Below are 22,212 nucleotides of genomic sequence, written 5' to 3' on the forward strand. Positions count from 1 at the left end.
GTGCCAACCACCAAGCTCCGATGTGCAGCTGCCACAGAAAGAGAGTGATCTTTCATCGCGGCCAAAAAACCATCCTATAGCCTCTTCTAGAAATCTAAGAGAAACTGAGGAGGGAGGCCCTAAGATTGCCAATGTCCTGCTGCTACCCCTCAACCTCTGGCATCTGAACCTACGGCCCAACCATACGGTATAGGCAAAGAAGGGGGTACCAAGAGTCTCCTCGCTATACACCACGTGCAAGTCTTAAGAGTGGTAATCGGCCCTTTGTGAGCCCTTGTCCGGGACAAGTCACCCAGGGATCCATTGTAGAGGGTCATGGTCAGGTGTGCATGTATGATGTCCCACACATGAGGTCAGTGCATGTCCCACACTTTTGTCACCCTCTCGAATGATGTAGAGGTTATTAACGTCTTCCAAAAGACCGAACTCGGCCTATGAGACAAATCAGTGTACCTGTGTGGGGTATCCTCTCTCATCCCAACAAAATGAAAAAGTACTGAACTAAAAGGCTGAATCTGGGTGTGCAATAAGTACAATGAGTGGGGAGGAGGGGATGGAGCTCTACTACTAGGAGAGAGAGAAAGAAAGAAAGAAAGAAAGAAAGATATATTAACGTCTACGAGAGGCCAAAGTCGGCCTATGAGACAAAAAATAATAATACAACTGTGTTCTTCCGGTCATCGGAAGAAAATAAACAAAAGAAAAAGTGTGCATGTGTCTGGATACAACTGTGAATCATCATGGATCGGTGGAGCCCATATACAAACAATATAAGGGGGGTGGGGATGTGGATGGAGTGCTAAGGCAAGATGCATCTCTATATGCTGAAGGGGTAGTACAAGCATGCTATGCAGATCTATGTCTAACTCCATCCAGTGCCATAAGAGCATAGTTGCCACACGTTTTTTGAAACGCGTTTTTGAAACGTGTTTGAAACGTTTCAAAAACGTTTCAAACAAATTTCCAAAAGTTTTTTAAAAGTTTTTTTCAAATTTTTTTTCAGGTGTTTTTTCCAGGTTTTTTTTAGGGGGGTGTCCATAAATTTATGTTTGGTACAGTTTAATGCTAAAATCTACATTCAACTTTCATATACATGAATCATGATACATCATGAATGATGAATCCATGATTCAAATTTCATACTGAATCCTGATTCTTAATACATCATACATGATTACAATTTACATCATACAATGATCATACATGTAACATGAATCATGATACATCATACATGATACATGGCAGTCTTCAGGAATCAGGAATTAGATCATAGATGGCAAAAACCCATATAATTATTAATAGCATAACCAGTTTGAAGTTACAAGTTACAACTTACAACATACTAAGCAACATACTAAGCACTAGTGAATAGTGTCAAATGATAAATCTGAAATCTGAAATACAGATGTCTGTACCGAAAGACCAAATACAAAAACTCTGAAAAAACAAATGGTCTCCAATGTCTGGAGTCTGGACTCTCAACTCTAGACTCAAGTGTCAAGAGTCAAGAGTCACTAGTAGTAACTAGTAACTACTCAGCATCATCCTCCTCTGAGGAATGTGAGTCTGTGTCGTAAGAAGATGAAGCCTCAGCCTCAGCCTCAGCACTCGTAGATGCATGATCTGCTGATGTCGGTGCCCGTGATCGTGTCATAGTAGCTGGTGCCATCATCTCCTCGTATAGCATGGCATAGATGTCGCGCTCCTCAGCAGGGATCTCTGGTACGTCCTTCACTTTCTCTATGTCGATCTTGTCGACATTCACTTGGCGCGGCTCAATGGGATTGCCTTGCTGCTCAATTAAACGGAGGTTGCAATGACAATACACCAACCGTTCTAATTGAGCAGTGGACAATTTGTTCCTCTTCTTTGTATGGAAGAGGGCCCATGTGCTCCAGTTTCTCTCACATGGACCAGAGCTGCAATCCTGTGAGAGGACTCGTAATGCAAGGCGTTTCTGTCAAAAGATAACAGAAAACTTTATAAATAATAAGAAGAAACAACTTATATAAGTTGTAAGTACTAAGTTGTTACTTCAAAGTGCAAACTTATTACATGTAAGTTGTAACTTGTCAGTGGGCACTTACCAGAACTGGAGTACCGATGCCATATTTCTCCCACCAAGAGACTGGCTGAAGCTGAGTCTCTCTCAAAACTGCAGTGGCTCTCCCAAAGGCATGACTCCCATTCCGAAATACTAGGAGCTCATCCTCTAACTTCCTGAGGAGCTGAACATCACCTCCAGTCCAGGTCTGGATGTAAGACTGCCATCCCTCTTCTAGCTCCTCATTGTTGAACTGCTCCTCATTCCGCCATAGTGGGTGTAGTATATGGGCAACCGCATGGATTGGCCTATGAAACCAATCCCATCTACGGTTCCACACCTCCCTGATGTCCTGGATCCTGTTCAACGACACTTGGAAGCATGGAATTAATATCAATGTATAATGTGGCCACTGGCAACTAAAAGAACAACAATGACATACAATGATACATACCTCTCAGCTGATAGTATAGTGCATCGATCTAGGGCCTCTCCAATGCGGTCCATGAACTCATATAAGAGTCCAAGGGTGCTGCCCTCCATGTCCGTAATGCGAAGCACACTATATATAGGCTGAGTGGCCGTGACAAGTGCAAGGGCCTCAGCCCACCAAGTGTCTCGCATTACCGCGCGCACAAATGCTACTGCCTTGGGATGCTCTCTATCATCCCATGCCATCCACTCCTGAGAGACAACAGTGCGGAGTAAACCTGTACGGACCCGCACAAGCCTCTCAACCACAATGAGCATGTAAGCAAACCTGGTGTTTGAGGGCTTCAACAACTCCAAATCACTGTGTGCACGAAACATAGCTAAAACCTTTGGCCTCTTGGTGACAAACTTCACCATGCTCCGAGAAGTACTAAAGAGGTCGGCAATCCACCCAATTTTGGCCACATCCTCTATCAAGAGGTCCAAGCTGTGTGATGCACATGGAGTCCACACTATCTTTGGAAACTCATCCTCTAACATCCTGCCCATAGATACACAATTTGACCCATTATCTGTAACTACCTGCACTATGTTCTCTGGGCCAATCTCTAGCACTGCCTCACGCAAATGTCTCCATATGAATGCTCCAGTAACAACTGTACCTGGAACCGAGGCATCAATGGCACGCAAAAACATTGTGCCCTTACAACAGGACACCAAAATGTTATATACATTTCTCTTTCTCATGTCTGTCCAGCCATCACAAAGCAATGTGCATCCATATTTCTGCCAGGTTGCCTTCAAAGGCTCCATCTCAAGCTCCACTGCCTTCTTCTCCTTCCTTAAGTGGGTTTTGCGAAGGGACTCATAAGATGGACCCTCCCACTCATACCCAATGCGGCTGATAGCTTTAATGGCCTTCTTCCAACGAGGAGTACGCACGACGTGAAATGACAAAGCGCATTGTATAAACAACTTTGTCAATTCACGTGTGGCCTCCTTGACAGCTTGCTTTTGTATGCCTGCTTTAATGCCTGCCCTCTTTAGAGAAGGCACGGTGGGCAATGAAGATCTGTGGGCTACAGGAATGGAGCTAGACCCACCTGCTTGACTCTGCAAATCATCCTCTGTCCTAGCTCTTTTGGACACATCACCTACAGAATCTGTATCCTGTACATCATCATCAATAGGCTGAATTCCCTTTGCTGCTTCATGTTCTCTCTTCCATTGCTGAAGAGACGCTACAACCTCTCTTGGTACTTGACTGCAAGGGCCAATGCCTTCCCCTCTTACTCCTGTAAAATGGGCCTTTACCCTAATAATAGACCCACCTGACACTTTGGCACAAAAATTGCATTTCCACCTTTCTGTGCCTGAACCCCCATATCTGCTCACAGGAGTTACGTGGTTCCACATGGCATCCTTAGCCCGAGGCATGATGAATGAATGAAGAAATTTGGGCAACCTGGCAAGAAATGCCCAAATTTCAAATCTGAAATTTGGTCCAAAATCAGAAAAAATCAGCATTTAGGGTTATTAAAAACCTGAGAAGCAGGGTGCGTAGGGGCCGGAGGAGTAGGCTTGGTGCGTAGGCAAGGTGTGCATGCACCAATGTAGGCAACCTGGCAAAAAATGCCCAAATTTCAAATCTGAAATTTGGTCCAAAATCAGAAAAAATCAGGATTTAGGGTTAGTACAAACCTGTTACCTACGGTGCGTAGGGGCCGGGGGAGAAGGACTGGTGCGTAGGTAGGGGTGCAAGCAAACCTGGAAGACTTCAAAGGCTGGAAACGTCTCTTTCAAGCGTCACTTTCAAAACTGAAATGCCAGGAGATACTGCATCGTACGTTTTCTATCATAAAAAAAAACTGGCCCAGCAAAAAAACGCGTTTCAAACGTTTGAAACGTTTGCACGTTTCAAACGAGTAGCCTAAAGTTTGAAACGCGTTTTTTTGCAACTATGCATAAGAGGGATATAAGATATCATACATCGCCGATGCTGAGGCTGTGAATGGCATGAACATGTACCCTGAGTCTGAATGAAAGCGAGCTAGCCTCTCCTGTGTCTCCATCTGGTGTCTCATTCGGATAGCTGCTATCTCTCGGTGACGGAGTCGGGGTGCTCTATATCCAGTCTGTCTAGGTCTCCTCCTGGCTCTCAATTCCTCTGCTCTCTGTGCGGTCACCCCACGTGGTACATCAGCTGGCACTGGCATAGCTCTCTGGAAGAAATCTGTGAGCTGGGACTGTCTCCCACCCCTAGTGGGAGCGGGTGTCTGGAGGAGTCTCTCTCGAGAACTATGAAGCTCTAGTAGTAGTCTGCCAAGCTGTCGCTGGTCCGAGGCCTCCATCAGCTGATGTAGTGAAGAGAGCTCCTCAAACAATCCCGCATATCTATCTCTGACCCCCTGGTGGGCTCTACATCTACATACAAAGTGATCCTCAGTCTCCACCTCCTCGCGGCACAATCTGCATATCCGCTCAGCTCTAGGAACCCGTGCCGCTCTCCCAGCCTCTATCTCTAGCTGATGTGATGAGACTCGTAGCTGTCCAATAGCAACGCGAGAGCTGTGTGGCATGTATACATCCATGTACCGCGGTCGATGTATAAACCCATCCCCTGAGATGCTCATAAAGTGGTCTCTGTAGTACAGCATCTTCGGTGGTAGTGGGCTCTCTGGTGCTATCCATGTCTCCTGTATGTAGTGCTGCCATATGTCCTGTCTCATCACTCTGTTCCTCTCATTGAGAGAGAGGTAACCCCGTGGAGCAGACTGATCATACTGAAAAGGTGGCAACCGCTCAAGGTCTATACCATGATGTGAGAACCACTGTAGCATCTGTGCATACCAAGATCCAGTGTGTCCAGCCTCGGCCAGCTGTCTGGATGCCTCAAAAGCTCGGCGGGATAATCTCTCCATGGGCATCTCCCTCATCCTGTATATAAAGGAGATCGTCTGGAACAATGCCTCCACTGCCATAGGTGGTGCAGCAAACTCAGCTCGAACAATGTCGTGCGGGACGGATGGTTTGCTGCGTATCATCCTCGAGAGCATCAAGATCTGTGGTCTCTCCAGCTGTACCCATGTGGAGGCTGCAAGCCCTGGTGCCCAAACCGCTGCTGCATACATCAAGGCTGGTGTCACTAATGTATCAAAGAGCCACCCCTTTGTGCGGGGTTCCTGAAAATGTGCCTGATAACACTGACGCTCAAGGCCAGCAAGAGCTGCATACCCCCGGGTCACTCTGTCTCGGACTGCCTGAGCCATGGAGAAGCGTCCAGCTGAGCTAGTAAATGTGATGCCAAGGTAAACATAAGAGCTCACCACCTCGACCCGCCCTCCTGCTAATGTGAGAGTAGTGTGGCTCCTGACAGCGGGTGAAGTGTGGAAGATCATAACCTTGGTTTTCCCAAGGTTCACTGTGAGCCCCTGCTGTGCGCAGAAGTCATCAAGAGCCACAAGGTGTCTTTGAAGCCCAACCTGCGTATCAGATACCAAGATGATGTCATCAGCATAAAGCATAACATGGACAGTAATACCTGATAGCTCAACCCCAGAGCCTCCTCCCTGTGTGATGTAGTCGACCACCTCCTCAATATAGAGCCCAAAGAGCGTGGGGGAGAGCGGGCACCCCTGCTTCACACCAATGGTGCTAGCAACTGTGTCGGACAAGCCTCCTGGGCATCGGACTCTCCCAAAGACCTGCTCGTATAGCCTGTATATGCCCCACATCATGTCTGAAGCTATGCCTAGTGTCTGTAGTCGCCGAAAGAGGCGCTCTCTGGGCACAGTATCAAATGCCTTGCGGAAATCCACAAAGCAACAATAGAGCTGTTGCCTCCGTGCCTTGGCTTGATCAATCAGGCACCTCAATGTAAAAATGTGGTCGATGGTCGAGAAGGCTCGACGGAAGCCTGCCTGGCCTGCTGCTCTCAATCTCCCAACCTCTGCATGAGTGCTCAGCTCTGCCTCCAAAACTGCCCCGTATAGTTTGGCCAATATATGGCCAATCATGATGGTCCTGTAGTTCCCGGGGTCTAGTACATCTCCCGCTTTATGGATCGGCACAATAGTGTGCATCGTCCACTCAGCCGGAAACCCCTCGGACAGAGCTCTGTTGAAGAGATGAGCAAGAAATGGTGCCAATGTATCAATGGCATAGATGAGATGCTCTCCCTGTAATCCTGTATGATCTATTGCCCGTCCATGTTGGAGTCGGCATATGGCCCTCCTAACCATAGGTGGGGTGAAGAAGGTGGAGACTGTGGGGCATGGCTCTGTGGGCTGTGGTATAGGGGGCTGTGCAGGCACATCATAAAGTCTCTCTGCATATGTCTGCCAGGTCTGAGGATCGGCAATAGGTGTGGGAGGACGGGGCTCTCTGAGTCTCCTCCAAGCAGCAGCAACATCTCTGCTCATGAGCATGTGATATGTGTCCCAGTACTGAGCCTCCTCATAAGCTCGCCGCTTACGGCGGGTGAGAGTATGCATCCTCCTGCCTGCCTGCCTCCGGGTGATCTCTCCGCGAGCCCTCTGCACTCGGAGACTGCGGTAAAGGTTTCTGCACTCATCATCATACCATCGGTTCTGGGGCATGCTCCCAGATGTAGGTGGCCGTCCTGTCTGTATGTGGTATGGGAAACTCCTCGCGGCTGCGGAGTGAAGTACATGTGAGAGCTGGGAGGTGAGCATGGCCATGGGTGCCGATGGGTCTAAGGCAAATAGCTGATCATGAACATGATAGTTGTACACCTCGGCTAGATCCTGAGTGAAGTGAAAAATAGTGCGTGGTGGCTGTATGATGGGTGGGTGGGTCTCCAATAAGCTCCTGAAAGTGAGGGATAGGTATGTATGATCCGCCCCAATGGGGCATGGTGGTACGGTGAAGTGAGACACCATATCTGCTGCCTCCCGGGATCCCATCACATAATCCACTGTACTACTGCCGCCTCCCACTGGAAAGCAAGTCAACCCACCTGAATCTGGCCACTGAGTCATCCCATTATAAATAACGAGATGGTGTCGGGCCCCAAGCTCCAACAGATGTTGCCCATATCCAGTGCAGTCAGCTCCTCCGTCAGCAGAGATCCGAGTGGTCCCTGTATCCTCTGTAGCTAGCGGCTCTAGTCTCGAGGGATCCTCAAAGTCATAGATCTCGCACTGTCTGCTCTGAGTCCGTGCATTGAAGTCCCCCATCAAGAAGACTTCTCCCAGTGTCGAATAGTGTAAGATCTCCTCAGATAAGACAGAGTATGGAGACTCACTAGCCTCTCCTCCACCCGGCTCCTCGGTGGTGGCAAACCGCGACCCCTTCGGAGGAAAGTAGCAAAGGGCGATATAAATCCATCTGGTCGCCGAGAGGCGTAAGCTAATCCACATGTATCTCGCCTCCGAGTCTCGTGCTACGACTCGAACATGCTCATGTAACCCATGCCTGAAAAGCACTGCAATACCTCCTGAACCTCGGGAGGTGGCCTGTCTCATCCCCTGTCGGTGAGCTGACTCCCACTGATAACCCTCAACCCGTGGTAAGCCCCTCTCCGGGCTCTCATGTGTCTCTGTCAACAAGATGATATCCCGGCCCTCCATCACCTCCTCAAGTCTCCCTGGATGTGTCCATAGGACTCCATTACAGTTCCAGATTGCTATGTGTATCTCAACCGTCCTTCGAGGGACAGGAGTCACTCCGAAAGGGGTAGTCCACCGGCATCTAAAAACCAACCACATGAGCGAGAAAATTTTCTGGTTTTCTTTGCTGAATCTTTGTCCTTGAAGTAGGCTCTGATACCACTGTAATGTGCGGAAGCTTCGGAGAAGGATCGGTACTTCAAAACTCAGAAATCAGCACTCTTTTCACGACGGAAATTAACGCACAAACTAAAAGGAGATGTGCAGAAAATAGAGAGAGAAGGGGGAGATGGAGAGGACACAGTATTGGGTCCCAATTACCCTCTGTAGGGCCCCCACCACGGATGGTGTATTTGTTTTATTAGAATGATGTAAATCTGAAAACAAATACAGAAAACTTGACCTTTTCTTGGCTGGGAAATCCCTGCCCTTGACCTCCAGAAGTTCACCCCTTTGCTTGGCAATCTCCTTGGCTTGACTGGCCCTTGATTGGCTTGAGCACTTGGTGAAAACTGAGATGAACGATGGGATTATGGCCTCCACTATTTATACTCCTCCTCAGGAGCAATCGGCCAGCTGAAAAACAAGGAATGTCCCACGACTGGTGAAAATTCAGCAATAAATGCTGAATTAAATCCCAAAAAATACTGCCTTTTTTTCCTAACAAGCTGAAAGTGATGCGCCTGCTTCTGATTGACTGGACACAACTTTTGTCCACAATCCCAGGGCTGGGCAGCCTGTATGGGCTGCCCCATACATGCCCTACAGCCATATAAAGGCTGTAATCTCCTGGAGATTGCCTTATCTGTGTCCTAGGGCTGTCCTACAGCCCCTCCATGGCTGGTGGGTTCAGCCTGGGCCTTCCTGGCCCTCATGGGGGTGGTTCTACACCATTCCCATGCCCACACTCAGATCCGGGGTAGCCCTATGGGCTGGCCCCTTGTCCTAAACATAATCTACTCAGTGATCTGGCATCCGGTACCGTACTAGATACACAAAACCACTAACATCATTCTAGAGGGAGACTCACAGCGCGGACTGGCACTGTTTCATGTGCAGGACAATGCACACCTGACCTTGGACTCATGTGCAGGACAATGCACACCTGACCTCGGACGACTGAGATGGATCCCTGGCTGACTCGTCCCGGACTGGGCTCACATGGGACCAGTTCACCATCCCAGGTCCTGCACCTTCTGTACAGAAATGTCTACGTGGCATCCAAGTGCAGGATGCACGTGACATAGTCCATCTTTTGAGGACAGATTTGCCACGTGCTTACATCGAGCTTGGGATCATCTCACGCCGGCCCTTAGACAGATAGCTCCAGTTACCTCAGAGGAGCGGCTTCGGCAGCCTTTGGTCTGGAACCCAGATCCATCTACCCAGTGGCCACATGTTGGGGGCCCGACCGCATGTATCATGGGGCACCTTGAGCATGGGACCAGCCAGGTCTCTTGGAGATTGGATCGCACACACCCGAAGGTGCAGGAGAGAGGTCTGACAGGGGTCCGCGGTAGAGATAGGCTCAGCATCGACATCGACTCAAGGAGTGGTTGACTCCTATCCCAGACCCGACCCCCCCAAGATGGCTAGGCATGTTTACCAGACATGATATTCTCGTGGCAATCCACAAGGCAGATGAGGGTAGTGGTCTGCTCACTTTTTCTATTGGATCCCATGGCAGACTAGAGAGATCTGAGCTCCCCTTAGAGAATTTCAATGATTGCACTGTGCAGAGGGTGAGGGTGATTGGTTTTCAGGCACGAGTGACACATAGACCCAGCACTGACCAAGGTGGCTAGGGAGAGATTCTGGCAGCTATGGATATGGGAGTGCCGACCTCTCACGTGCCTACAGTGGAACCCGAGAGAGTGGATTTGGCATGACCCAACGGATCAGGAGGAGACTTTGGATGCCCCCTTCATTGCATACACAACGCAGCTACGCCGCAGGATCCAAATGCCAGAGATAGATGGCAGACCGGCAAAAGTAGCAGCACATTGGCAATCACAGCGCTTCCTTTTAGATTTCTGAACGACACTTTGGAACAACTTTCGGCCAGGAAAGATCGCCCTCTTTCTTTGGTGGATGGCACACAAGAGTTTGGCGGTCGGTACTTGGCTGGCAACTGGAGGTCGGTCAGCAGGCTTGCCCACGGTGCGGCTACCCTCAGGTCCAAGAGATATAGGTAATTCAAGTTGTAGGAGTTGATTGTGAGCCCAAAGATCCATGTTGGTCAAGGAATTCACAATCTATGGTGGGTTGGTTGCTGGGTTGGGCTTTGGAGTAGAAGCATCGATGAACCGCCAAAGATCAAGACCCACCAAAAGGATAAAGATGGCATCCTTCCCCTAGGGATAATTTGAGCCATTTACTGACGATCTAGTTAGTCCGCGATAGGGAGGCAGCTCTCCAGAAGAAAACGCAACCTGTAGATGAAAAACGCAGCCCACCTCCTTTGGGAAGAAACAAATATAGGTGCTGTCCAGCAAATCCTCAATCTTGAACCCACTCTGATACCATGACAAAGTGCCAAACAATGAAAGAGAACTGAAGTTCTCAAATACAAGATGAATAGGAACTGAAGGAAGATCATATACACCAAAAGGTGGTTACAAAGCTGGAGTAGGCAGCACGAGGCACACCGTAGGTGCAGCCAAGATCCCAAAATATGCGGAAAATGAGATAATACAACTAAGGGCAAAGCCCATGTTTATAAAGCACCTAGAGAGCCCAATCGGCTAGCATAAAGCAGGCCAACTGCAAAATAAATTGGAACATGCCAAAAAAAGGTGCCAAAAATGTGGAAAAAATACATTAAAATATGGGAAAATTTCCCAGGTTGGGGGAGCTCCTCCAGAGGTGCAGAATCAGCGGGGAAGCACCCAAAATAGTGGAGATGACCCCTCCAACAACTATCGACATCTCTAGACTTCTTGTATCACCCATGATGGGCATCCTGGATGTGCCCTTGCCTGGCATACGGGGTTGATTGACTATTTTTATTCAACTCTCCCATATCCCAGCACTTATTGTACCCTATACCTGGTATAGTAGGACCTAGATTTTTCATCATGTATAATCTCAAGAGTTTGAGATCTTAGCTTTTAGTTTCCAGTTGCTCTTCAACCCCGGATTCAGGAGATCCTGGCCCGCCATCGAGCAGCCTCATCCTCACAACAGACTATCAACATCTCTAGCCTTCTTGTATCACCCATGATGGAGATCCTGGATGGGCCCTTGCCTAGCATACAGGGTTGATTGACTGTTTTTATTCAGCTCTCCCATATCCCATCACTTATTGTACCCTATACGTGGCATAGTAGAATCTAGATTTTTCTTCTTGTATAATCTCAGAGTCTGAGATCTTAGCTTTCAGTTTTCAGTTTTAGTTTACTGTTGTTTTTTCTTATTTCATCCATGATGAGATTTCATGGACACTATGTACACATCATTTTGGTCTCGTAGACCCTTTGGGTCTTTTGAAGACGGTAATATAACTTTCTTTCTCTCTCTCTCTCTCTCTCTCAGCCACCCATGCCGACACCACCGCATCAACATCAACTCATACCAGACGTACACACGGGCCATATTTGCATCCCGGAGGAGTCCAAAGTGGGCACGCCTACTCCATCCTACCCCCAACTCGGAGCACCAAGGATCTCCACCACACAGACAAATCCACGATGCCATGACATACCCTTAGGCACGTTTCAGTTTTCAGTTTTCACATCCTTTTTTTAGTTTTTCCATGGCACTGTATACCCATGGTATCATTGTACTATTCATGGTCTCATAGGCCCTTCGGGTCTTTTGTAGACTTAATAGATCTCTCTCTCTCTCTCTCTCTCTCTCTCTCCCTCTCTCTCCCTTGCCACAACTGAGCTTCACTAGCAAAAATACAATTTTGCATCAAGCTTTTAGTATGATCATATGACTCAAGAGAGTGGAAGTGAAGTCTCGATTTATTGTTTGTGATGGAAACTGACCTGCTCAAGGAAAATCTTCTCAAGAATTTGAGCTGCCTGTATTGTCTGCAACAAAGCCTTCAAGTCTCCATTGCTCAACGTTGTCAGCTGCTTCAGCAATTTGCATGCTTGTCAGATTAATTCTAAATGCATACATGAAACGTTAGCAAACAATCTAAGAATATTGAGGAATATTTAGAACATGATCTAGCCCAGTAATGTTCTTAAGACACAAACACAAAGAGACTATATTTTCAGCACCGACATAAAATCCTTCAGAGGTGACTACTTATAGTGGCCGAATACAATACAAGTCTGAGGCAACAAAAAATGTGCTGGACCTGTGAGAGATAGGAAGGAGAGAAACTCGCCTAGGCCTCTCAACTCGTTGCCAATCCTCATTGGATAAATTTGGCCCCCAGAAGGCTGCTCTATACATCAAGGCAAGTGTTATAGGGGTGTCAAAAAGCCAACCCTTCGTCCAAGGCTCCTAGAAATGTGCCAGGAAGCACTACCACTCAAGTAAGCTCAAGGTTCCACATCCCTATGTCAGTCTGCCATGTGTTGCCGGAAGCATGGTGAAGCGTGAACCACTTAGAGTGACACCAAGGTAGACATAGCATGAGACAATCTCCACAGGATCCCCTTTGTATGTGAAGCTCAATCTGAATGTGAGGAGCATGAGGTATTAAAGACCATTACCTTGGTTTTACCATGATTAACAGTGAGGTCCCGCTGAGTCAAAATCTTGTAAGGCATTGAAATGTCTTTGAAGCCCCTCAGCTGAATCTCAAGAGGAGGATGGCATAAAGTAGTAGGGGGATCGATATACCTACCGATATGGGACCAGCCCTGCCTAATTTGTCAATGAAGCTCGAGATCTCATCAATGTAGAGGCCAAAAACAGTGGGTCATAGAAGGCAGCCCTGTTTCACCCCAATAGTGCTTGAAACCTCCTATGATATATCTCCTAAGGTCATCCAGTGACGGACTCAGAGGGCGATCATGCTCCAAACCATGTCAGATGGGACTCCTATCTCCTGTAGACGCTGTAGGAGGCGGGCTCGGTGTACAGTGTCAAAAGCTTTGTGCAAATCCACAAAGCAACAGTAAATCCTCTGATGTCGTGCTGTACCCTCCTCGATGATGGCACAAAGGGTGAAGATGCGGTCAAGGGTAGAGTGGCTCCTCTGAAAGCCTGCATGTCCTAAGGCTCTGCATCCCTGTCTCTCTGCGAATGAAATGAGCTCCGCCTCTAGCACCGATCCATAGAGTTTGGCCAATGTGTGGCCAATCATGACGGTCCTATAATTATTAGCTTCAAATGGTTCTCTGGCTTTGAGGATGGTGGTGATGGTGTTAGCGGACCAAGACGGTGGAAATCCTTCACAAAGGGCTCTATTGAACATGTAGGCTGGAAGAGGGCGCAAGGGTATCATCGGCATGTGAGATGTACTCAGCAATGAGTGCCTCGTGATCCTCGGCCCGCCCATTATGTATCCTACAGATAGCCTTGAGGACCATGTCCTTTGTGAAGAAGGTGGATGTTGAGAAATCTATTGCGCCTGGCACTTCATGATTCCCCCAATCCGTACCTCATGCTTAAAACGGGGGGGGAGAGAAAGAAAAAAGGTTATATTAATCGTCCTCAAAAGACCCAGTGGGTCTATGAGACCAAAAGCGATACAATAGTGTCTTTTAGTCTCATCATGGTACAAAAGAAAACAAAGACTAGAGCTATGAGCTAGGAATGTCAAATCCGAGCCATATGATACAAGTGGGACCATCATCATCATACAACCTATGGAGCTAACCCCCCGGTAGGGGGAGAGGGCCATCAAGGATATCAAGCATGGGGTTAGCATGTAGAAGGCTCTGTAGATCCATTGGGCATGGGAAGGTGGCTCTCTACCTCTCCAAAATCTCCTCGAGCTCAGGATGATGTTTCTGTTTCTGTCAAGGTCCAAGGAGTCTGGGACGTCCGGCTCGCTATAGTGCCGTGGTCTGGTCTAGCACCGTGCCACCAGAGTGGGGTCTAGCGGGGGGGGGGGGGGTTCAGGCACTCGAGAATCTGTGGCTCAGTGAGGCTGTGGGCATGTCATCCATGATTGGTGTGGCATTCTCTTATGGTCGGAAGAACTCAGTGATGGTCGCTTGGTCCGGGATGGATGTCTCCCATGGGGTTTCGACTCCCTAATCAATTAGTCTATGCGGCAATGAAGCTCTAGTAGGAAGAGGCTTAGGCATCGCTAATCTGGGTAATCCATGACCCTCGATAAAGGTCCAAACCCCTCTCAGAAGAGCGGTGGAATGTCCCTCGAATCTCATAATATACGGTGCACCTGCAAATGAAGTGCTCCTCTAACTCGACCTCCCGTTGGCACATAGTGCATATCCTCTCCTCACAAGGTATCTCCATGGCACTCCCTATCTCTATCCTCACATGGTGCGATGACACCTACGATTTGCCCACTAGAATCCGCATGGCATGTGACATTTATATCAAGCATGGGGCTAATGAGTATGGCCGAGAGGTCTCTCTCAGCTACGTCACGTGGAAAGGTAGCTCGATGGCGATGGAGCATGTCATGGATTTGGAGCTGATGAGGGGATCGTGGCCAACGTCCATGGGGCAGGAGGTGTCACGCACGTTGGAATGCAGAGGCCCAATCTAAGGTAACTCTTCTCGCACGAGGTTAGTCCGAAGAAGCCCAAGGTGGGTCCACGGGATCCATTGTATGAGTGTCCTCCTCTTGGGTCTAAAAGAAGCTAGTGAGGAAGGGGTTGGGGTGGCTGGGGCCGAAGCTCTCTCAAGAAAGTGTCCCTATGTCTCCGAAACTTGTGCAGGATGAGCCCTGGCAACGCTAGTCTGGAAAGTCAGTGATCATGGAGAGTGGGCCAAATCCCTCATGGAACACACAATGGAACCTCCTACGGATCTCATAGTGTACTGGGTAACAACTTACGTAATGCTCCTCTGTCTCAACCTCTTTTGGCATAATCGACATATCCTCTCCTCCCTAGGTCTCCGAATGAGACCCCCGGCTCTGAAGATGTGCTCAACTTTTCCTGTCCCCACTCTGAGGCAGTGGAATGAAACCCGTATCTGGCCAATCATAATCCACATGGCAGGAGACGTGTGAACACTTAGTTAGCCCGGCTGCGCATGAATCCATCCTCAATGATCATGAGGAAGTGATCTCTGTAGAAGTGCATCTTCGATGGGAGCTCCAAAGGTGTGATCCATGTGCAGTGGGTGTAGAGGCTGAGAAGATTTAACCAGATAATCCAATTGGTATCCTCATGAGAGAGCTGGAGAAAACGGGAGCCCAAACTGTTCTGAAGGGGTGGGAGGCAGTCCATGTCAAGCCCATGTCCTGAGAACCAAGTGCATACCATAATCCAAGGTAGCCCTCGAGTGCTAGCTGTCTCAAGGACTCCAGGGAAAGCCTTGGGTACCTATGGGGATCCATGTGACTGATACGATGGAGGTATGTGACACTCTAGAAGAGTGCATCCACTACAATCGAGGTTGCAGCAAACTCTGCCCGGATAATCTAGTGCAGAACAGATGGTTTGTTGCGGATCATACAAGAGAACATCATGACCTAGGGCCTCTCAACTCCCTACCAATCCTCATCCGATAAATCTAGCCCCCCAGATGGCTGCTCCATACATCAAGGCTGATGTGACGACGGTGTTAAAAAGCTAACCCTTCATCTTGGGCTCCTGAAATGTGCCTGGAGGCACTACCGCTCAAGTAAACTCAAGGCTGCATATCCTCATGTCACTCTGGTATGTGTGGTTTTGCCAAGGTTAACAGTGAGGCCCCACTAAGTGTAAAAGTCCTGAGTTACATAAAAAAATGGAAATGCTAGGTACTAAAAATGAAAAGCTAAAGTTGGGACTAGAACTGAGAGCGTATAGCTCTCTACCCTCATCCTAATATATCCCTCATCGGGAGCTGTTGCATGATGATCAGGGTGGTGGGACTGAGCTAGCAAGAGAAGGTCCTCCTATGATGGGAGATGATGGCTGCGATCTGCCTGAAGTATCAAAGTCGTGGGCGAGGCCATCGTGCTTTGCAAAGCTCAGTGGCTTTGTCTAATCACACTCCTCTCGATCGGGCTCAAACTGTAGAGTGGGGGCTGTTGTTGAGGTCTCTGCATGGGATCCAAATGGAGGGGGGGGCTGCTCTAAAAGTCTCTGCCTGGAAGAAGTTTGTAAGTGCCCTCTGCCTCCGTCCCCTCGCTCTGTTGTTGGCCTGTGGTGTAGTAGGGGACTCTCTGTGTCTGCGGAGCTCCAAGAGGAAGAGTCCTAGGCATCCCTCATCATGGTAGTCCATGACCCTAGAAAGTGGACCAAATCCATCACAGAACAGAAAATGGAATTTCACCCTGATCTCGTAGTATACCGGACACCTACATATGTAATGCTCCTCTGTCTCAGCCTCTGTGTGACACAGTTCACATATCCGATCTGCTTGTGCAATCCTCATTGGTTCATATCTGGCTGTCTCTATCCGCAGCTGATGGATGTACGGATCTGGCCGATCACATACCTCACTCCAAAAGATAGGTGTGCATGCATGTATCTCGGCCGTGTGACGGAACGAGAAGGACTTACGATGGTCTATGGCATGAATAAGTACTATCATTATCTGTCGGAGAATAAATTTGTATTCTTCGTAGACCATCAGACACTTCTCTACCTGGTCAATAAGCCTTCCACTACCAGAAGGATAACCAAATGGCTCTTGATCCTTCAAGAGTTTGATTTCACAATGTGACCATGCAGAAAGGCTCACAGCATGTGCATGCCGATCACTTGTTGGCATCCCCCAATGGAGAACCACTGGTCGGAGTAGAGGATGCCCAACGCAAATACATTGGGGTTAGGCATGGCTGAAGGCAGCCGGGAGAGGGAGGAGCGTAGGGAGCAGCAGAAGGGAAACGTGCAAGGAGAAGAGGGAGCGGGGTGGGGGGTGCACAGTGCACTTAGCTAGCAATGACTTGTAGCTCTCGGTGGGAATGTTGTGAGAATACTATTCTACTATGAGAACTGTTATTGGGCAAACATTTCTAATCCTAAATGATTATTGAACAATCTTTTCCATGTTTTGTATTTTTCTATTCATAATTATAGAAGTCTCATTTCTTGCAAAAAAAGAGCTATATGCCATTGTCTATGCATTAAAGCAGTGGGGGAAGCTTCAGGGCCGATCGGATAGCATGCCTAGACGGCACAAGGCCTTCTTCTGCACATGGCCAGGCCCCTTTCTCTTTGAGTGGGCTGGCAAGATCGCTTGGTATTACAGGCCCCCCCCTGTGCCTCCCCCCCACCCCCCCCATGAGTTAGTTTCCCTCCAAGAGCAGCCAGCCATGGAGGAAGCCACCCTCCTCGCTTTCTTTTGCCTCTTATGAGGGTTCCGAACACGTACACTTAGCCTATGGATGCTTTTTTTTTAACTAATAGAAGAATCTCTTTCTCAGAAAAACAAAAATTCAAAGATGTGCATAGGCTAATGCCCAGACCAAAAACATAGTAAAAATATACATGTTAAATTGTCAAGTCCTTACTATCCATTGTATAACACGTCAATGCATCAATTAAAACAACAAGAATTTACCTTTGCTGTTAGCTCAACAGAAGCATAACGTTCCATCTGCCTTTGAATAGATAACTGTCTCTTGAGAGGATTTGATTCATACCTAATGCATTCAATTTCAAAGAAAATTACAAACACGATCTCCAAAAAATGCTTTACAAGAACATAAAGAAAGACATTGCATTTAATCTAGTAATTGGTAGAAGTGACAAATTAAGGGCAACAAGGCTTTTAATAGCAATACTTTGACCAGCATCACAAGAAGAAACACAAATAGAGACAACTAGTTTTCTTGAACCACCTCTATAAGAGACTACTGTCACATATGAACATAAGTAGTTGACGCAATTGATATCCCCACAAAAGCATTTTAACCAGAAGTCTAGGACTACAGCTTTTTTTGTTTTTTTTCAGGAAAGAGACTTCTATTAAGTATGAACAAACATACAATAATCACGGCTATAAGCCGGAATAGAATAGAATCACCCCAATATGTAAGGTGATTTCAACCACTGAGGAGCATCATGATGCCATGAGAGACATGTGGGACTAGAGGAAAAGAAAATGCTATGGTCCCACTCCCGCATAAATACAACACACCTTGCCTACGCGGAATGAGAGGACCCCTGAATACGAGCCCAAGTAGCCCCATGAGATTATGGATGATATCACACCATGTAGTACTAATGCACTAAGACCCAAAAATCTGGACACCCTCAATAGTCTCCATGCATCTAGCTTTCCATATCTACCATGTTGTAATACTGGCAACAATCTCCCAACTGGTGTCAATCCTTTGTCTGGGGGGTGTATAATCAGAGTAAGGGACATCCTGCGCTAAACCATGCTAAGCAATACCTCTACGAATGAAAATAGCAGAGTTTGTACCACTGCCCTCGTAGAAAAGCTACGGACCAGACTGGGAAAGCCAAGCAACTGTCCCCCTCCAGGTCACATGCATGGCGTGGCCACTCAATTTACCCATGAGTTGGAACTTGGGCTATAGACCCCCAAATATGCTGTGCAGTGCTGCATCCCCATAAACGATGTTGTACAGTCTCAGAATCTGCCCCACATCTCGGGTAGATAGGTGCTACACCGAAAACCGATCTCCGCTGATTGGTGGGGAGACAACCATGTAAAACTAACCAAAAGAAATGAGAGATCTGGCTGTTGGAAATAAGTGCACACTAGGTGTACTATTTCTCTAGTCTAGTTTCAGTTGAGTCTTTGTGTCTTGAGTCTAGTGCCATGTGGCACCTCTATAATTGTCCCATAAGTCAATCTACTCTATCTTGTACTTCTCACCTATATATTGTGGGTGTCACATCAATGAAAGTATCAATCTTGTGTCTTGTCTACACTCATCTCAAGGTAACTCTTTGTCTTTCATTTGTGTTCTTGTTTCATTTCTAGTTTGCTCTTGCTTTCATATTTCCTACATGGTATCAGAGCAGGTTTATCCTGGCTCCCCTCATCTTTGCCCTTGTTTCCTGTGAGCGACTGCCCCTCTTCTTGCTGCAGTCACTTGGTTCAGAACAGGCCGCCGCCTTTGCTGTTGGCCGCCGCTTAGCTGGGAGCTGCCTCACGTTTTTTTCTGTATTTCACTGTTTCTATATGTTCGCTTCTGTCCTCTAGTATTGCACATGCAGCTCGTCATATCAGTAAGCAACCCGCCGGCCTGAATTTTCTGTCCGCCCACTTTCTTGCTGTCCACCCTGTTCAGGCTCATACAGCCCGCTGTACTGTTCTCCTTTGGCTGCCTTCTTCATCGACTCAAGGGTGCGCATCATCTAGAAGAAGCTGCAGATCGACTTTCCTCCTAACGAGCTATTTGCTGCATTCAGTTCTGCCATCGCTTCCTCTTGAAGAGTCTACAAGGTACTGTGCATTGTCTCCTTCAGTTTGCTGGTCAGTCCTTTTCTTATCCTCATATCTGCAAACTGCTAGTTCCTCATGCTTCGATGGGCTGTCACATGCTATGGCCTTGACAAGTGGTGAGAGAGCCGGCTTCTAAAAACAGTTTGGATCTCTTCTCTCATTCATTTCTGCAATCTTGTAAGGGAATAGACACTGCCCTTGCATTTTAGCAAGAGGTAAGACCTTCCCACATGGCCTCTTCTACTCATTCTCTCATGTCTATCGACAAATTCAATGGGTCCAACTTTCATACTTGGCAAATCAAAATCAAGTGCCATCTTATGAAAGAAAGTCTTTGGGACGTTGTTCACCATGCTGCTCCCGAAGATTCCGACATTGAGCAAGTTATCACTTATGCTCCCACTGCCAAGAATGACAAAGCCTATGCTATCATCTTGCTCGGTCTTGGAGATGATTACATTCATCACATCTCCGACATACAGTCTGCTTCTCGAGCATGGATCACTTTGGATACCCTTTTTGGACCCCGCTCTAAAAACTCTAAGATTGCACTTATGATCTCATTCTTTGATCTATATATGCAGGAGGGAGCTACTATAGCCTCTCATGTCAATTATTTTCGCAGTCTTATGGTTCAGCTTGCATCAGTGAAGTCCCCCATCTCCGAAGATATTGCTATTGCTGTGCTTCTCAAAAGCTTACCTGACACCTATGCTACTCTTGTCACTACCTTCAAGTATCACAATAATCCTACTCTTGAAGGTATCATCAATGCTCTCCAAGAAGAGGAAAGAACAAAACAACAAAAGGTAACTGACACTGCATTTTTAGCAAAGAAACGAGGTTCTAAGGTAAGAAAGCCTTGCACCCATTGTGGAAAAACTAATCATATGGAGAAGGACTGCTTCAAGGCTCATCCATGCACCATTTGTGGCCGTGATAATCACCGGGAGAAGGACTGCTACTCTAAAACCTCTACATCAGCCCCTGCATCTACCTCAGCCCATGTTGCTGCAGCATCTCAATCAGCAGATCTTGCTGTTCATTCCTCACATGATGAGGAGTGGGCTTTCTGATTACTTCACCTTTCTTGTCTACCACTTTGACCACCGATGATGTAGGTCAAGGGGTTCTAGTGTCTTACTCATTATGCTTTTTGACCTCTCTCTTGTCCCTATCCAAGAGGCAGAGATTGCCCTTGACGAGGGGATGTCTTCAAGGTCCATCTGTTTGTCTACAGTCAGGTCTACAGTCAGTCTTCTGTCTATCTAGTCTTGTCTGTCTGTCTATTTGTCTATCAATCTGACTGTGTCTTGTTTTAGATCCACTCTTGTCCCTACCCTTGTGGACCCATATGAGGATATCACTTGAGGAGGGGTGTCTCAGGATCTTTTGTCTCTCATGTCTTGTCTCTCAGTCTATCAGTCTTTATGTCCGTCTTCTAGTCTTGTCCATCTTGTCTTCTAGCTTGTCTCTCAATCCTTGTCTAGTCTCTCTGTCTTTGTCTTATCTTTTGTCATGTCATAGTCTTGTCTTTTTGTCTTCCTCCTAGCGTCCACTTAAGGAGGGTGTTGGAAATAAGTGCACACTAGGTGTACTATTTCTCTAGTCTAGTTTCAGTTGAGTCTTTGTGTCTTGAGTCTAGTGCCATGTGGCACCTCTATAATTGTCCCATAAGTCAATCTAGTCTATCTTGTACTTCTCACCTATATATTGTGGGTGTCACATCAATGAAAGTATCAATCTTGTCTCTTGTCTACACTCATCTCAAGGTAACTCTTTGTCTTTCATTTGTGTTCTTGTTTCATTTCTAGTTTGCTCTTGCTTTCATATTTCCTACAAGGCTCCTTCTATATGAATGCCAAAGCCTAAGCCAATATCTGCGTTGTATCATTGGAGAGATATCATAGCTCTCCCAATGAGGCTTGAGAGTAAGGATCCTATGCATCTATTGAGTGAGGAGAAGCCTGGCATTCTGGACCATGAAACTGAAAAAGGGAAGGCTTTTCAATGGATCAAAGGCATCAAGCCACTCCCACTCTCCTAGATCGAAGGCATCTGATACGACCGCCACCATACAACCACAAACACCAAGAGCCTTGAGTCACTATCTGAGGAGAAGGATCAATGAACCAATGCTTCCCCGAACGACCAACACTCCTCACTGGACTAAGCCTAGTATCTAGGATGATTCCCTCCATGCTACATCTCCTCAATCTCCCTCCAGGCATGATAGAATAGATGATGCAATTTGTAGCCTCCTGCCTGGGAGAAGAACAACCTGCAAAGGTTTGCCTATCCTCAAAAAGACTCCCAACCAACTCGGATAACAGTCTCCATGAAAGGTCCCAGAGAGCCACTCATGCGGAATAGTTGCATCAATCTGATCAATACGTATGCGAGAGCCCCTAAGATGCTGAATGGATGCAGCTCTCCAATCCATTGGAAGACTCTTAAAGGTCTTCCGGGCAATAACTCTGTATGCACATCTCTCCTATTCTGACCATTGCATGTAACGAGATGCACCAAGTGGCCAACCGGCCTCATCCCTGATGAACTCGTTCCACATAATAGGTTGTCGATCAGCCTCATCCAAAGACCTAGGAAGCCTTTGTCGCAAAAATGGTCTCATGCTTCTCCATGCTC

At 47.3% G+C, this 22,212-nt stretch overlaps 2 protein-coding genes across 3 annotated transcripts in view; both read right to left on the reverse strand.

Annotated features, from left to right (window-relative positions):
* The window catches only part of NUDT3 (nudix hydrolase homolog 3), a 167,634-nt gene that overhangs the window by 83,392 nt on the left and 62,030 nt on the right, over nucleotides 1–22,212 (reverse strand). The window contains exons 6-7 of one of the 2 annotated variants that reach the window (XM_086810332.1): nucleotides 17,707–17,788; nucleotides 12,099–12,185 (exon numbers count right to left, since the gene is read on the reverse strand). In XM_086810332.1, the coding sequence (XP_086666458.1) occupies nucleotides 12,099–12,185; nucleotides 17,707–17,788 (169 nt within the window). The remainder of the gene's footprint in view (nucleotides 1–12,098; nucleotides 12,186–17,706; nucleotides 17,789–22,212) is intronic. The other variant, XM_086810333.1, reaches the window with a different exon arrangement.
* LOC147630461 (uncharacterized) lies at nucleotides 1,275–3,913 on the reverse strand. Its single transcript, XM_086810057.1, has 3 exons — nucleotides 2,672–3,913; nucleotides 2,088–2,498; nucleotides 1,275–1,957 (listed from the first exon to the last, which is right to left on the reverse strand). Exons 1-3 carry the CDS (start codon nucleotides 3,911–3,913, stop codon nucleotides 1,532–1,534), a joined length of 2,079 nt encoding a protein of 692 aa, XP_086666183.1. The 3' UTR covers nucleotides 1,275–1,531.

The sequence above is a fragment of the Cibotium barometz genome, chromosome 16 (assembly GCF_041138505.1).
Source record: "Cibotium barometz isolate CiBa-2024 chromosome 16, ASM4113850v1, whole genome shotgun sequence".
Lineage (NCBI taxonomy): Eukaryota > Viridiplantae > Streptophyta > Polypodiopsida > Cyatheales > Cibotiaceae > Cibotium > Cibotium barometz.

Bases quoted from the DNA above. Each gene is read 5' to 3' on its own strand.
- LOC147630461 (XM_086810057.1), bottom strand. From the start codon at position 3,913: ATGCCTCGGGCTAAGGATGCCATGTGGAACCACGTAACTCCTGTGAGC. The intron at 2,499-2,671 runs GTAATGCGAGAC...ATCAGCTGAGAG, and splicing joins CAGTAGCATTTGTGCGCGCG to GTATGTATCATTGTATGTCA. The intron at 1,958-2,087 runs GTAAGTGCCCAC...ATCTTTTGACAG, and splicing joins GCATCGGTACTCCAGTTCTG to AAACGCCTTGCATTACGAGT.